Source organism: Micrasema longulum, unplaced genomic scaffold, assembly GCF_059751315.1.
Source record: "Micrasema longulum isolate JH-2025_06_02 unplaced genomic scaffold, ASM5975131v1 h1tg000629l, whole genome shotgun sequence".
In the NCBI taxonomy this organism is placed as follows: Eukaryota; Metazoa; Arthropoda; class Insecta; order Trichoptera; family Brachycentridae; genus Micrasema; species Micrasema longulum.
In genome coordinates this window covers 374,715-391,232 of record NW_028277825.1, presented here as the reverse complement: position 1 = coordinate 391,232, position 16,518 = coordinate 374,715, and the positions used below count along the sequence as shown (strand labels likewise).

The 16,518-nt window shown below is 36.2% G+C and overlaps 1 protein-coding gene across 3 annotated transcripts in view; it reads right to left on the bottom strand.

The window, feature by feature from the left end:
• Positions 1–16,518, bottom strand: part of LOC148280034 (uncharacterized) — a 176,253-nt gene that overhangs the window by 65,769 nt on the left and 93,966 nt on the right. For all 3 annotated transcript variants that reach the window (XM_088229027.1, XM_088229029.1, XM_088229028.1), the window contains exons 8-10: positions 16,241–16,492; positions 8,534–9,007; positions 3,150–3,322 (exon numbers count right to left, since the gene is read on the bottom strand). In XM_088229027.1, the coding sequence (XP_088085153.1) occupies positions 3,150–3,322; positions 8,534–9,007; positions 16,241–16,492 (899 nt within the window). The remainder of the gene's footprint in view (positions 1–3,149; positions 3,323–8,533; positions 9,008–16,240; positions 16,493–16,518) is intronic.

Here is a 16,518-nt window from a genome sequence, read left to right as displayed (position 1 = left end):
TTTACAATTGAGTATTTCTTAGTACCTACCTGGACTGGCAACTGAAGCGTAAGACTGATCATCATACCTTCAAGTAACAAAAATGATTTTATTCATTTTTGCACCACAACAGGCCAGAAGGCCTAATTACAGTGGTGATTTACATCATGGAACACACAGGCTTGAGAAAAATCACATTTTATTTTTTGTGTTCTTACCGGGAATCGAACCCGCAACCTTCTATGTGTGAGTCAAGCGTCTTAACCACTACACCACGGAGGCCGCCTCGAGGTACGCTGCGGTTGATGTACCAATGCAGTGCCCTATGCACCATTAGGTGAGGAATGAGAATTATGATGAAATTTATTGCAAAATAATTTGTATTTCATATTGTTGATTCTCCTTCGTGCTGCTGCGGACATTCTAATAAATCTTCTCAACACATCTTGTGCTTTTGCCCCTTTCCCATCTCTATGAACACTGAATTGGAACTTATCGCTACTATCTGTGGCACTTTTATAGGTCTTGTCGGATATTCAGGTTTGATGGCTTCCAAAAGGAATCTCACGGCTTTTAAAAAGTTTTGTAATCATTTCGGCGAATTCATCGTGTCCAATCCAGTCAGTGGAGAATTCACTTCCCTATTTTCCTCGATCCAACGAAGTACATAAATACCGTGTATTTTTGGATAACATTCTTTCAGGACAAATATTCCAAGGCTACCAGGGCCGCAATTATGAACGCTATCTTCATATGTACATATCGAGATGGTATACTTAACTTCTGTACTATCTGTATCTTACCTCGGTATGTTCTACCTACTTGTCATATCGACATGATATGATCGAAACCAACCAATGAATGACGCCAATAATTTAGTCCTCGTTTCTTCCTTCATTAACATTTGAAATTATTCTCGTTTATATTTTAATCGGGCTTCTGTGATAAAAAGTGCGCACTTCAAAGCGATTATAAACTCCAAAAAATCCTAATTCAAGCAAGAAATGCTCGCTTGAACATGATTTTTGTCAATTACCAAGACGGTATGCTAAACGATCGTCTTCGATTGTTGATCGTTTCGATTGATCAATTGATCGTCTTCGATCGAGCTACAAGGCTGGCTCTCGATACGTACACTCAGAAGGATAGTAAAACAGATGCAAAAAATATAATAACCAATTTTTTTATAGTGGCGACTTTCTTACGCCTAGATACTCTTCTATATTAATAGGGCAGAATCCACCAACATTCTTTTTTGCATCTAGGCGTTCGTTGTACAAAGCTGACAATTAAGTTGGAATTTAATTCGACTTCAATTTTGTCTTATTTCTCTCTCCTTTTTTTAATAGGCTTTTAAGAAAAAAAGTGCCAGCCTCAGAACGATTAAAAATCTAAATAAATCGTAATTGAGGGAAAAATTGCTCGGTGGAACAAAACAATTTTCACTTTTAGTGCGTAGATAAACGTATCGAGGGGTTCTAGATCCGTCGGTACAAAACGATGTACTTACATCAAAACTTCATGGTCTGGTGTAACTTCGTAATCGGTTGGGAGAATTTTATTTTCAACTATTACGTCATACTGAAGCTATGTCATTTTAGTGCGTAGATATGTGTACCATGACGTACGCTTCCCCTTGTTTCATATTTCAGATGTACCTACCCAAAACTTGAAGGTGGGGGTCGGTAGTGTATCTTTGTAATCGCTGGAAAGAATTTGCCTTCAGCTATACCGTCATGGTGGAGGTATGACGTCCTTATCTTCCCATCATAAGATCGTGTTTGCAATATGGTCATGAGAAAGAATGACTAAAGGCCCTCCATATAATTTTTCAAACTCACTGTGAAACGGGCAGTGAAAGTAAATTCAATAATTTTTTATTTTTTTTAAAAAGAGTAACTCGTTTATTGACAAAAAAAAACATTGCTTTTTGTATGAGCGAGACTGATAAAACTGATTACCTAGAAGACCCACGACCAATAAAACTGTTGATTTTTGTGAAGTTATATTTCCTTCAATTTCTATCTCTGTTGTATTATGTCGATCTCAATAACTACATAGGGGGTAATAAACTCAAAATATTGTTGAAACAAATTTCATTAATGGAGAGTGATACTTTTTTCCTACAATAACATTTAATGTTATTTTTGACGCATCACAAAACATTAAACACAATACATATTTCAGATGTTAACGACAATTTTTGTCGCTAAAATATTCAATTTCTTGTATAAAAATGAGTTGACTATATCGATCAATTATTGTAACCACATAATTCGTGTGTTTTTTTGCTATTATGGGCCTGACACACTCTCGACGAGTGGCATGGGAAGTAGCAAGGAAAGGAGGCAGAGACGTAGTGTGGCAACATTACTCGTCATGCCGCACGTCATGCTCCTCGTCGTGCCTACCGCTGCCTATTTTGCCGGTTTTTGAGCGCGATTCAAAGGACTGGCAATATGAGCGCGAGTCGGTGACCACATAATCCCGCGGTCACAGTCAGGCAGCAGGCACTCACTGCCATCTTGAATTCTGTTATGAAACTCGGTACTTTTACTACTAATGAAAGCAATATAATGAGGTAATTAACTATTTATTAATAGTTGCACTCCTTCATATCAGTACCGAGAATGTATTGAACACCCTCATATATTAAATATGTATTCTTTTATAAATATTGTTTAAACATTATAATCATAATTTAAATAAAGTAAATGAATCCCCCGGCACAGGTTGCGCCTAGTAAGGTATTAATATAGAATAAAAAACACTAAAATAAAAAAATAAATATCAAATGGTGATTACTTTAAAGCGGAAAATACTAATACTATGGAATAAAGATTGAAATTTATTACAAGAATGAAAAAATAAATTTTTGAGAAGGGAATATTGAAGACCAAGCATTTACACGACTTATGACCTGTCATTGGCTAATTTAAGTGGCCACTTTACATGCTGTGTAACGTTCACGATTCTGCTTATGTTTAAACATCAACAAAGTAATTTAAATTTTGATAACTCCCTAGAGTAGGGAGTGAAATCCATCCTGATCATCAAACATTTGGACATACTGAAAACATTTTTGAATAAATAAAAGTATTTTAACATACATAAATTGCATTTTTTTATCATACGACAAAATAAAGACCAATTTATAAAGGAATACTTACAAATACAGTCACAAAAGCTCTATCACAGCCATAGCAATTTTTGGCGAGGATACAGTATGTCCCAGCATCAGACATTTGTGATCTCTTCAATGTGAAGCGATAATAATCGTCAGACACCTCTTTAAGTGAACGCCAACTGCTGGTCAAATCACGAAGTCCTTTCATCCAGATAACTACAATTAAGACACTTTGTTTTATTACATATCCGACATTATTGTTGTCTATTTACTACAAACAATGATATTGCATGATAACTCTTTTAATATTTTTTTTTTTATATGAATTGAAATTTTCGTTTTTTTTTGTTTTATTTTTTATCTTGTTTTGATTAAATTTATGAGCACACACTATTTACATAAGTGTTTTTTTTTGTTTTTTCTTATATTTTAAATACACTCAAGCAAATTGCTATTCTTTAATTTTAATTGTATTATTTTACTCTATTTTCTTACTTTTAAAAAAAATATTTCTTTAAACTATTTTTATCTGGTTTTGTTGAGTTTTTTTCTTTTTAATAATAATTTTCAAAGCATTAAAACAAAATTATATATGTTAATTATTTTATACGTATACAGTATTATGTCTGTACTCTTTTTTTTTCATTATTAATTAAAACTAATGTCTGAGCACCCGATGACAAACTATTAATACATAATTTATCCGGACAAAATATATTTTAATACTTCGTTTTCTTTATATTGTAATAATGTGTATATTTTATTGAATAAAAAACTGTACATTTTTTACGCCCATTCCACTGGTCAGAATTTATTATAAAGGCTCTCAGTTATGAATACGCCGCAATCGGACTGTCATTTTAGCCGGAATGCATATTGGCCCTAATAATGGAATACCCTAACGCCACATTAAATGATATATTTTTTTATTCATTAGGGCTCATTGAACGATCAGCCATACTGTTTATTTTGTAAAAGAAGATAAAGTGACTCCGGTTTTGGGTGAAAAACGTGCATCCACTCAATACTACTGGAAGAATTAATATTATTTGATAAATGTAAGTGATGAGTATGACCTTATTATTAAGAATAAAACACCCGAAGACCCAACACTTCGTGTAATACCTACGACACAATATTTTGATGTGTTATGTGAAGTTAGGTTAGGGTCGGAGAGGTTGGGTTAAACGAATTATTAAAACAATTATTGTTTTAATAAAATTAGTCTGAAATACAAATAATATAAGCTAATATAATTTATTATAATAATAGAAACCAGATAGCTGCTAAACTGCCGATATGTACGGAAAAATATGTCGGTATGATCTGCAGAAACTGTATTCAGCAAGCTCATTGCCGTATTAATGGTAGAATTCTGACTTGCATTCGTTCGGTTTTTGGGTGCGTAAAACAATGCACGAGAGCTAGCATGAGATAGCATAGTTATTGGGAACATATAAACTGATCTCTTTCAGTATATCGTCGTCAACGGGAAAATACCTCTTATGTGGTCGATTTTACGAAAATGAGTTAAATATGACATTGCGTAGATTTTCAACTGTTCTACCGATTGGAAAAACCTCCCATGCGTAGATAATACTGTTACTTAATTCAAAACCTTTATTTGTATCTCTTATGTGGTCTTTGAAAAAAAATCGTTTTCAAATACCTCCCATGTATTCCATGTATACATAGGAGCTTTTGATTTAGCAAACTTCTATGAATATTAGCATAGTGCGCGTTTTGAAAAAAACACATAGGAGATGTTTCATTGTTTCTTCCTGCTCATTCCTGCCTTTGGCGCCTTTTTTTGACAGTGTTGACAGATTGATTTACTCTCACCTAAAAACGTTTTAAAGCATATTTTTAGCATATTAGTGGTGCATTACAAACAACATAGAATACTATAGGAAAGAACTGATAATACTTTATGTAAGTACTATTATTTATTACGTAAATTATGAGGTTTTTTGTTTTCTTTACTACTCACATAGTATTGAGGTTATGTTGTTTAGTTTAAATAATGCGGAATATTATGCATTTAACTTTTCGGCAAGTTCATTCGAACCAAAGCTTTTAAAAATTGCTAATGCCTAATACTATTTGTTCAAAAACCAAATTTGATTGTGTAAACTTTTCTCAGATAATGACAAGTCGAGGAAGACGTATGATTGAAATGGTGAACGAAGAGAATAATAAAGCAACAAAAAATGCAACAGAAGTAGAAAATAATATTGGCGAGCATTCAACACTTCAGATGACATTATCATCTGAGGAATATTTTTCTTACATCTCGGATGAGTCCTTGAAGAAAATAATTTCAGAAGTATTACCATCCACCAATGATTACGAATCGCAGATTGCAAAGCGGACTGATGATGGTGTTTTTATCAATTTTATGAATATTGAAAATGAAATGGAAATTCAATTTTTGGATCAAGCAGAAGGGACCACAACTACAACTACAATTCAAGCAAGTTCTAATTTATCAGTAGATAAAACAGTGCACACTGAGGACCCTGTTATTAATCATGAAGTGGAGATTCAATTCTTAGACCAACAAGCAGGGATTGCAACTCGAGAAAGTTCTGATTTATTAATAGACAAAACATTGCGTGATAGAAAAGAAACTGGAAGACTTCTTCGAGCATCAGGAAGTCCATACGTGGGATATCGTAAAGTTAATCAAAAGGTGGTTAACGATTCGAAAAAACCAGCAAGACTTATGAAGAGTCGCTGTGGGCATAATTTGTTAGTAAAAAAAACTCAGAGGTCTTTCATGTGTGCCCAGATAACTGACTGCATTCGTCAAGGTCTGTTTGAACAATTTTGGGAATTAAAGACTTGGGCTGAAAAAAAGGTGTTTATCAGAGGATTTGTGCACACACGATCTATAAGAAAAAGACGAAATAAAAATGTGATTGAATCTAAAGTTTCACAAAAAGAACGAGGCCATGATATTTTATTACCAAAAGATGGGGGTGAAATGGTAAAGGTCTGTAGGAGGTTTTTATTGAATACCTTGTGCTTGGGAGAAGATACGTTCAAAAGATGGAATAAAAAAGAAAATATTATTGAACATGATTCAGCTGAACATAATACAACTGCACAATTACCGCCAAGAAAAAAAAGGAAAATTGAGACTTCCCAATCTGTAAATAATTGGCTAGCTTTATTACCTAAGGTTCCTAGTCATTATTGCAGGAAATCATCCAAAAAAATGTATGTAGAACCGATATTTCGATCAAAGAAGCACATGCATGACGTATATTTGAAATGGTGCCTTGAAAAAGAATTATGCTCTGCTTCCTTGAGCGCATTTAAAGAAGTTCTCAAAAGCAAGAATATTGCTATTCACAGTCCAAGAAAAGATCAATGTGATACTTGTTGCAGCTTCAAACTGGGTCATATTTCAGAAGAGCTGTACAATGTGCATGTGATTAGGAAAGATCAGGCTCGCTTTGAAAAAAATAAAGCAAAAACTGATGCTCAAGTCAATAGTAAACATATTGTAGTGGCTATGGATCTTCAAAGCATTCTATTGTGCCCAAAGACATTACAATCTGCAATGTACTACAAAATGAAATTACAGGTTCACAATTTTTCAATATACAATTTGGCAAATCGTGATGTTAACCTTTATGTGTGGCACGAAGTAAATGGTGGTGTTACTGCAAATGAATTTACCACGTGTATAATTGATTTTATTTTGACTTGTGATGCAACATGTGAGAAAATTACATTAGTGTCAGATGGTTGCGGTTATCAAAACAAAAATAAAACCCTTGCTAGTGCCCTCAGTGATGTTGCTGTCAAAAAGAATTTGACCATCGAGCAACTTTACCTGACTAAGGGACATACAATGATGGAAGTAGATAGTGTCCATGCTACATTGGAGCACTTGTTTATCCCTCCAATAAACACGCCCTCAGATTACATCGCAATGATGCGAGCAGCAAGGCCTGAAAAGCCCTACACTGTGAAAGTAGCGAGCTATGATTTCTTTTTAAATTACGAGGGTAAAGAAACTAATTTTAAATCAATCAGACCTGGAAACCAAATAGGGGATTCAACAGTGGCTGAGTTGTGTAAACTAAAATACACCCCAGATGGAAATGTATTTTATAAAACTAAATTTACCGACGAATGGGCAATACTACCTCAGCGGCGTACTATTGAACATAATGTGCCATTGAACAACATTAAACCCCTCTATGATCAGCCCATTCCTATAACAGATTCTAAGTTTAAAGACTTACAATCCCTTAAAAGCGCAGTAGAAAAAGACAGTCATTCATTTTACGATAGCCTTCCTCACAAGCCAGACTCGAGAGTTAAACATAAAATTAAATCTAAAAATTAAGTACTAAGTTGATTACTTCTTACATACCTGCAAAGATTTATTATTAAAATTATTAATTATAAAGGGCAGGCAGCTACAAGCTGACATAAAATGATTGTATTTTAACAATATTATTTTTATTTTGTTTTATTTACTTTAGTTTTTGTATGAACTTTTTTCTGAATAAATATTTTGATTTGTTTTTTGAATTTTGAATTTTGAATTTTTAACTGGCAATTCAAGTATCCTATGTGGCTGATTGTTCATTTTGTACATCTCTTAACATCTGAAAAAATGCTCCCATGTATAGTTAAAAACCTCCTATGTGTCATTTCATGTCCAAAAAAACCTACCATGTGTTTAAAATCACAAAAAATGTTATTTGTACTTCAAATAAAAAGGTTTTTTTTCGTGAAAATACATTCTGACATTTAAAATTAAAAAGCGTATTTTTGGTGTTTTATAAAACAATTCGTAGCTCTCAGAAATCAGTTTTTAGTTGCTCCTGAACAATTACGTTTTTGACACACGGGAGGTATTTTCCCGTTGACGACGATATATTACTTCAATTACATATTTATACTTCCAGAAACCAGCTTATGTATTCTCAGAGTAATAATAATTGTCCCGTTATAGAGTTGCTCATACGGACATAAAAACATTATATGATTATCAATCATGACTTTAGATACAATTTATAGCAATACAACGTATCTAAATAAATAAATCTTTCCATCTAAATTAGTAATTTTTTTTTGGCAAGTTCAACCTTAAGTGTTTCATTGTATGTATGTTTTTTACGCTAATAAAAGTTTTTTAATAAATGATAATAAAAAAAAACAGACCGTAGATATTCAGGTCGAGAATCGCAAGATCAAAACAAAACCGTCAGTTACATGTTTGTCGTCAAACCAAAATCCAAACCAGAAACTCGGAACACTTTTGTTCTATGCAATAGAGCGAAACCGCATTTTTATAAGGGAGTAGCGAACTATTACTGTGAGATCATAATATACCAACAGATTATGTTTTATTTACCAACTAATATTATGCATCAAATACAAACAAAACATTAGATGAAGAACCTTTTGGTTTGGGATCTCCCTGCGCCCTCAGCGATACGGTGAAGTCCTCCCCCTCGCACACCGCCAGGTCGGGCTCCGGGCGCGCGAGCAGCTCGGCCGGCTTGCCCCCCCGCAGCGTGCCCGGCGGCAGCACGCTGACCGTGGCCACGCTGGCCACGACCCCGTGCGCGTTGCGCGCCGTGCACGTGTACACGCCGGACTCTTCCGCGCGCACGTTCTCCACGGCCAGCGTGTGCAAGTTGCGGTCAGCGAAGGCGCGCGCGCGGCCCGGCGGCAGCGGCGCCCCGCCGCGCCGCCACTCCACCTCGGCGGCGCCGCCCCCCACCTCCACCTGCAGGGCGATGGTGCCCCCCACGGGCACGGCGTGATCGGCCAGCACCCGGGAGAAGTATGGACGACGCGCCTCGTGACCGCTTTTCGCACTGCGCACGGTCTCAAATCGAAGCGGAGAACTCGCTAAATGCATGTCACGACCTGAAATTTCGTATAGTGGTAATAAATCATCCTTAATATTAAAATAATCAATGGTCCATAATATTTCAATTTTACTTTATACTTAAACGAATAACTCGATACTTTTTGCAAACCGCCTACGTCCCGTGGTGGTGACGAGGAAAAGCTTTAAGTGTTGTGTTAATTGAATCTTGTAAGCGTACATGTGCAGGTATTTAGTCAAAATTCGTTGCAAAGAGCTTCCGGAGACGTTCAATTGTTGGCAACGATGACCGATGGAGGTGGATAGGAGTTCCTGTACAGTTTCTCTAACTGCCGAAATGTTTTCAAGCGATCGACCCGTAAAAGGACCGTCACCTGCTTTATCATCCAGAACGGAGCTAACAGTTTCAAATTTATTAATTTAATTTTCCATAGCCGATCGAGATCGTGCATAATGATTACCGAAAAATATGCGACATTTTCGAACCGTCTTTGTAAAGTTCTCACCATTTTGGTAGTGAATTTTCACAATTTCCATGCTATTTTTATTTTTATTAAAACGCTGCATGGCTTAAACTCAAACTTTGCTGATAAAAACTGCAAAATATCCACGTTACATGTTTGACGCAACGATAATTATAACAAATTTAAAATTCAAGTAGGTTTTGAGAAACCAATTATTATTTACCACAAATCAGCACCGGGAATTAACAAGATTTATCCGAATTCACTGAAATTGCCACCGCAGCATAATCGTTTGCTTTTTAAAAATATTATTATTAGAATTATTTCATTACATCTCTCAGTAAATGAAACGAAAAAAACATGTTTTTTAAATTATTTAATAATAAACAAAAATATCATCCTATACCTGCGTTAGGGATACTCTAATTCTGTCATTAATTATACCTGTAAATACGGCCCATTTCACACAGCGGAAAAAAATCCACACGGCACAATAATCTATAATATTATTATACTTAAAATAATTTATTGAGTCTGTTATGTACGAGCCTGTTTCACACGTATTTTGCCAATCCAGTCGGTCCGGTAAAATTAGGAGGGGTGGATGCTTAGTTATTATTATTTTTTTTTTGGTTTTATTTATTTAGTTTCTACTCGCGGGTTAAAATTTTGCTAAAATAAATCTAGTGGACATTCGTCCGCCTCATGGTTCACTATTTCGTGTGTTTATCTGCCAATTGATAAATAAAATAATTAAAAAAATAAATATTCATAAATCCACCCTATGTTTTTTCTTAAGACCATCCCATGTTTAACAATCCACTAAATTGGCGGATAGGAATTTGACCTCTATCTTATCTATTGCAAACCTTTTTAAGAGTGTAACATTGTTTTTATTAATTGTCAAATCTGTTTATATTTTAAAGTTTTATACTCATCTTTTTCTTTTTCGCTTTCAGGAAACCTCTGAAGAAATAATGGATTCTGTTACACCACGCGTTAAGCGATCATACCGAATTTTAGGTAATATTATAGTAGAATTATAAATGCAGATACTGAGGAAACGAGAGTGGAATGCAGCGAATAATGGCCAGTTCAAAAGTACGTGATAGAAAGAATGCTCGAAGAAGAGTTAATAATCTTCCAAGCGAACAGCGTGAAAGTCATTCAAGTGGCATTTAGGAGAAAGGCTTATAATTGCATCGGTAAATAAATCCACGTCGAATTACGAATTGAGGTATAGATAATAATGTATATTTTTGTGATCCTTATTTTATTTATGTAATTTTATGTTGTTTGACACAGGCACATAAACTAGTCTATACCCAAAATACATATTTGTAGTAATTGTTTTTTTTTATGTTAATATATGTACTTGCTTACAGGTAGTTTACCTGCTAAATAAATGAATTCAGAAAATTTTTAAGTTTTTTATTAAGAATTGAGTTAAACCATTTTCATTGTGTGTGCGGGTGTGCACGTATGCGAGGGTGGGTGTGAGCGTGCGGGTGTGTGGGTGTGGGCGGGTGAGGGTGGGTGTGTGAGATTGAGCGTGTAAGTGTATGAGGGAGAGTAAGGATGCATGTGCGAGAGTATGCATGTGTGTGTATGTGTGCGCGTGAGGGTAAGGGGGTGGGTGTGAGCGTGTGAGGGTGCACGTGTGTGTGTGTGTGTGCGAGAGGGGGTGAGGGTGTGTGTGAGAACGCGTGTGCGCGTGTGTGTATGGTGTGTGGGGTCGGTTCGTTGCCCCTTCTGGCAAATATGAGAATAGTCATCCCTTATGCTAGGTTGGCCACATGCACCAACTTTTGTCAGGGTCTGCTGGTTGGCCCGAGCGGCCTGAAGGACTATCTATGTTAACTATTAGACGCCATAATGGCCAACCGACAGAGACCCTAGGGGACGATATAAGTTTTTTTTTTTAATATACAGAAAAAAATTCGTTCTTATGATTTACTCAAATATTTCAGTTTTGTGGGCCATTCTTAACGAACGGTAAATAACACACTATTAGAAAATAGGAATCAAGTTTGAACTTCAGACCCCTGAACCGCGAGTCCCCGACATTAGCCACGGGAACGCTACCCGCAAGTAAGACCGAAAGGCCAACTTTGCTTAAAAGCGGACTACCGGAGGCCTGACAGAACGACTAATTTATTTATTTATTTATGTAAGGCATTTCTGCCATTTATATATATGTGGTTTAAAAATAAAAATATAAAAAAATCGAGTATGATATATTAATATACTCGTACTATAGATATTATAAATTACTTGAAATACATACATATTTTAAAGTAATTATACAATAACAAAATACAATAATTAATCAAATTATAACTATTCTAACCCAATCTCCTGAAGTTGATTAGCTCTTTTTGATAAAAATATATTGGTCACTTTATTTTTTAAGTTAGGTAGAGATAAACTAAATATATCGAAATATGATGCATATTCATTACCGGTATTCTGTAATCTAAAAATTGGTAAGTCATATTTAGCTACCGTTCGAGAATTTTGACTATAAAATATTATAGATGTTCTGCTAAACCTAGGTGGTACATAGAATGAAATCAACTTCAGTAAATCAGGGGTATCAAACATTGGTTTTATTATTTTATATAAAGTCGTAAGATCCGTCGATGTTCTTCGTTCTTGCAATTTAGTTAATTTTAGAGAGTCTAGAATTTTGTTATAATTTAATTGATTACTAGAAAAACCCATCTTAAAATCAATTCATCTAAGAAACTCATTCTGAATTTTCTCAATAGAATCTGAGAAAGTGATTTGATTAGGTGACCATATTGGAGAATTAAAATCCAGTTGGCTTCTAACTAGAGATGTGTAAAGATATTTTAATGTATTTATATTATTAAAATCTTTTCCGGTTCTAAGTACAAATCCTAATAATTTTAAAGCTTTGTTAGATATTTTAATAATGTGCTCTTTAAATAATAATTTAAAATCGAACAAAACACCCAAATTGCTCACGGTAGAAACATCAGTAATTTTAATCTGATTTAACATATAATTAAATACGAGTAGAATAGGATTTGTAGAATAGGATAATGTTGGCCTGAAGGGCTTGTGGGGTTCATACGTTCATAGTCCATAGTCGATGACACATACACGTGTTAAATTAGTTTACCTGAAGTAAACTAATGACAGACAATGCAATCTCATCATTTTCCATAGAATCCAATACATACGTATAATGCAACTTTTTCAGTATTACACGTTAAACCGGGAGCATTGTTCTGCAGTACATTCGCATTGTTCCTACCATAAAGAAATGAACTACAAAGGAACGTCGCCTATAAAGAGACTACAGGGCGTAGCAACGCCAGTCAGTCAGCCCAACAAGTTCAGTTCACTTTTGCGGAATGTGGAAACTATAGGGCCATCAGTCTTCTGAGTTCTGTCGGTAAACTGTATGGGAAAATTATAATCGAGAAAGTAAGAAAGGTGACGAAAGACAAAGTGTGGGACGTGCAAGGAGCCTTTATGAGTGGACGTGGATGCACGGATCAAATTTTTGCGCTGCGAATGCTAACGGAGAAGTTTTTGGCAAAAAGTCAAAAACTATTCTGCGCATTTGTCGATTTGCAAAAAGCGTATGATAAAGTAGATAGAATGAAATTGTGGGGCGTGTTGGAAAAGTATGGAGTAAACAATAAACTTATACGTGCAGTATCGTCTCTCTATGAGGAGAGTTCAGCGTGTATAAGAGTTAATGGGGGATTTACATCTTGGTTTGCGATCTCAAAAGGCGTGAAACAGGAATGTGTAATGTCACCATGGTTGTTTAATCTATACATGGACAACTGTATGAAAGAGATAGAATGTATGGGTATTGGAGCAAAAATGGATAATTTTTCAGTAAGGTGCTTGTTGTATGCTGACGATGCAGTTCTGTTAGCAAGCAGCAAGGCTGATTTGCAGCAAATAGTCTCTAGAATGTATGATGTATGCCTGGAGAGTGAATTGGCGATGAACGAAAGTAAGTCAAAAGTGATGGTATTTGAAAGGGATAGTGAGGTTACTGACTGCATAATAAATGTAAACAACGAATGTCTCGAGCAAGTAGAAGAATTTGTGTACCTGGGAAGCATGTTTTCAAGAGATGGAAGAGTAGAAAAAGATGTTGAAAGAAGAGTGAATGCGGGCAACAAAATGAACGGAGCACTAAGCACAGTAATTTCTAATAAAAATATGTCAATCGAAGCTAAACTGGCAGTGCACAACGGAGTTTTAGTCCCAACACTTATGTATGGAAGTGAAACATGGAACTGGCAGAGGAAGGATGAAAGCCGAGTGAACGCGGTTGAAATGCGATCTCTTAGACGAATGTGTGGGAAATCAATGTATGACAGGGTTACGAATGATGAAATCAGGCGAGAGTGTAAATCTGAGACAAGTATAATTGATAAGATTAAGAAAGGGTCTCTGAGATGGTTTGGTCACGTAGAACGAATGGACGACGAGAGAATGGAAAAACAAGTATATATGGCAAAAATGAACGGCAACGTTAGACGAGGACGACCAAGGAAGACGTGGCATGATCAGATAAACCAAAATCTTAAGTCTGGTCATGTCAAAAGCAGACAGAACCGAAGGGCATGTATGACAAGATGTATGAATGTGGAAGAGGCTAGGAGTGTATGCCAGGATAGACATGTGTGGCGGTCCATTCTCTCTGCCTACCCCTACGGGGAAATGGCGTGATGGTAGTAGTAGTAGTAGTAGTCGTATACTAGACACAGATGATAATATTTCATTGTTCAGTGAGTAGTCGTATATGATTAGATTTTCCAGACGAAAAAATCTCATAATCTTGCATTTATTCAAGTTGAGATATAGATTATTGGATGAGCACCAGGTGCTAAAAGACAGAAAATTAGATTGTAATAGTGAACAATCAGAAGAGCTGTCAATCTGTTTGAGAATCTTAGTGTCGTCAGCAAACGGCCAAATTCATGAAGTAAGAAAATATTTTTTTAGATCATTGATGAATAGATTGAATAGCAAAGGAGCAAGGTGAGCACCCTGTTATAATATAATTTCTATAAATACTGCATAGTACTGTGTTTTATGTTTCTTATGTTATATTTTCTTACGATTATGAATTGTACTAACTGATATTATGTATTGTCACAAATTTTTTACTGAATAATTCGTCGGTGGTGTTGGCGCAGTGTGAGTTAAGGTGCAAATTTCCTGGTCGTCTGACACCAACTGGGGAAACACTATAGCATTTAGCTGTTTGCCTAGTAGAGAATGGGACAACACAAGATGCTGCCAGGTCTGGCTGGCCCCAGAGCAGCCGTTTTGCTGAGAAAATCTCGGCTGTGGCTGAAAATGTCGCAGAGGACCCTGGAGTATCAACTAGACGACGTGCCACGCAATTGGGCATCAATCGGCGGTTTTTACAGATAATTTTGGTAAAAAACTTGAAAATTTTCCCTTACAAAGTGCAGATAGTGCATCAGCTGCTAGCCGTTGACCACCAAGCGTGTGTAACCTACGCTCAAGCCATCCTGAATCTCGACCATGAGGAAGACAACTTTTTATCAAAAATAATCATGAGCGACGAGGCCCATTTCCATCTCTGAGAATATGTGAATAAGCAGAGTTATCACATCTGGGGCACTGAAATTCCACGTATAATCCACGTAGAGCTATTACATTCGCTCAAAATTACTGCATGGGCTGGTGTTTATGCTGGAGGCACTATCGGGTCTTATTTTTTCGAAAACACCGTGGGCTAAACGATTACTGTGGACGGCGAGCAACAGGATGGAGCAACAGCGCATATTGCATGAGCAACAACCAATATTCTGAGAGCTGCATTTCCGGGTCGAACTCTCGTTTTAGTGATTTGCACTGGCTGGCAAGATCACCCGATTTAACCGTCCCAGACTTCTTTTTGTTGGGTTTCTCAAGACTTCAAAGTCACGAGTCTATTTCAACAAGCTTCAAACTCCTGAAGCCCTCAAAAAGAAATTTTTTCAAGAATGCGAGTACCTTTCGCCAGAAATTCTGGAAAGAGTGATGGAAAATGCCATAAATCGGGCCCATATGGTCATCAATTCTGGCGGCGGCCACTTGGCCGATTTTTTTTTTTTGATTAAATGGAAAAAAAATAAGACATTGAATAAAATAATCCAAAAGCAGAAAAAAAAAATTTCATTCGTAAAAAAAAACAACCAAAGAACATCGGATGACAACTTTTTCGCCACCTTGTATAACCTACTATGGGTTGATACTTATAGTATTCTAATTAAGTTTTTTGTCGCATTTAATTATTTAATCCCAGGCAAACGCAACAAGGTGACTTATCTCCACCCGATTTCCATTTGCAGGATTTTCACCTAACAGCAGCCCCTGAATAAGTTTTAAATAAATAAAAAATAATAGAATAAATGTCCCGTGGATTTCGCCGATTCGTGTAAAATGGGCTTACGGGTTCAATAAACACACACTTGTGTACCCTTCGGAAATGTAGCAAATGCGTATTTGATTTAATTTGATTTTGATTTTATTTTTGCACCACAACAGCCCAAGGAGGCCCAATTACAGATGTGAATTACATTACAGAACACCCAGGCTTGAGAAAAATCACATGAATTTTTTTGTGTTCTCACCGGGAATCGAATTCGGAACCTTCCGTGTGTGAGTCAAGCGCCTTGACCACCACACGGAGGTTCCGAAGTGCTATGTATGCGTGGCCTCAACTAAAGTTAAATTACCTGTACTGGTGATGATGAGGATGTAAATGTTTCATAATATCAGGCGTCTATTACGTACCAGAAAATTGCACTTGATGGTTAATTTCATCACCCCACAGCGCATTTTCAGCTTTACATGTGTATCTACCGCCGTCGGAAGGATCGGGGCGGTTTATAAGGAGGCGACAGACGCCGTCAGCTAGGTAATGCATCTGGTAGCGGCTATCAGACACTAAGACCTTTCCATCTTTAATCCAAGTAATAACAGGTCGAGGTTGACCTCGAATGCGACATTCAAGAACCAATTCATCTTCCGCTATATGGTAGGTATCTAAAATACAGAAAAAATATTAAGAT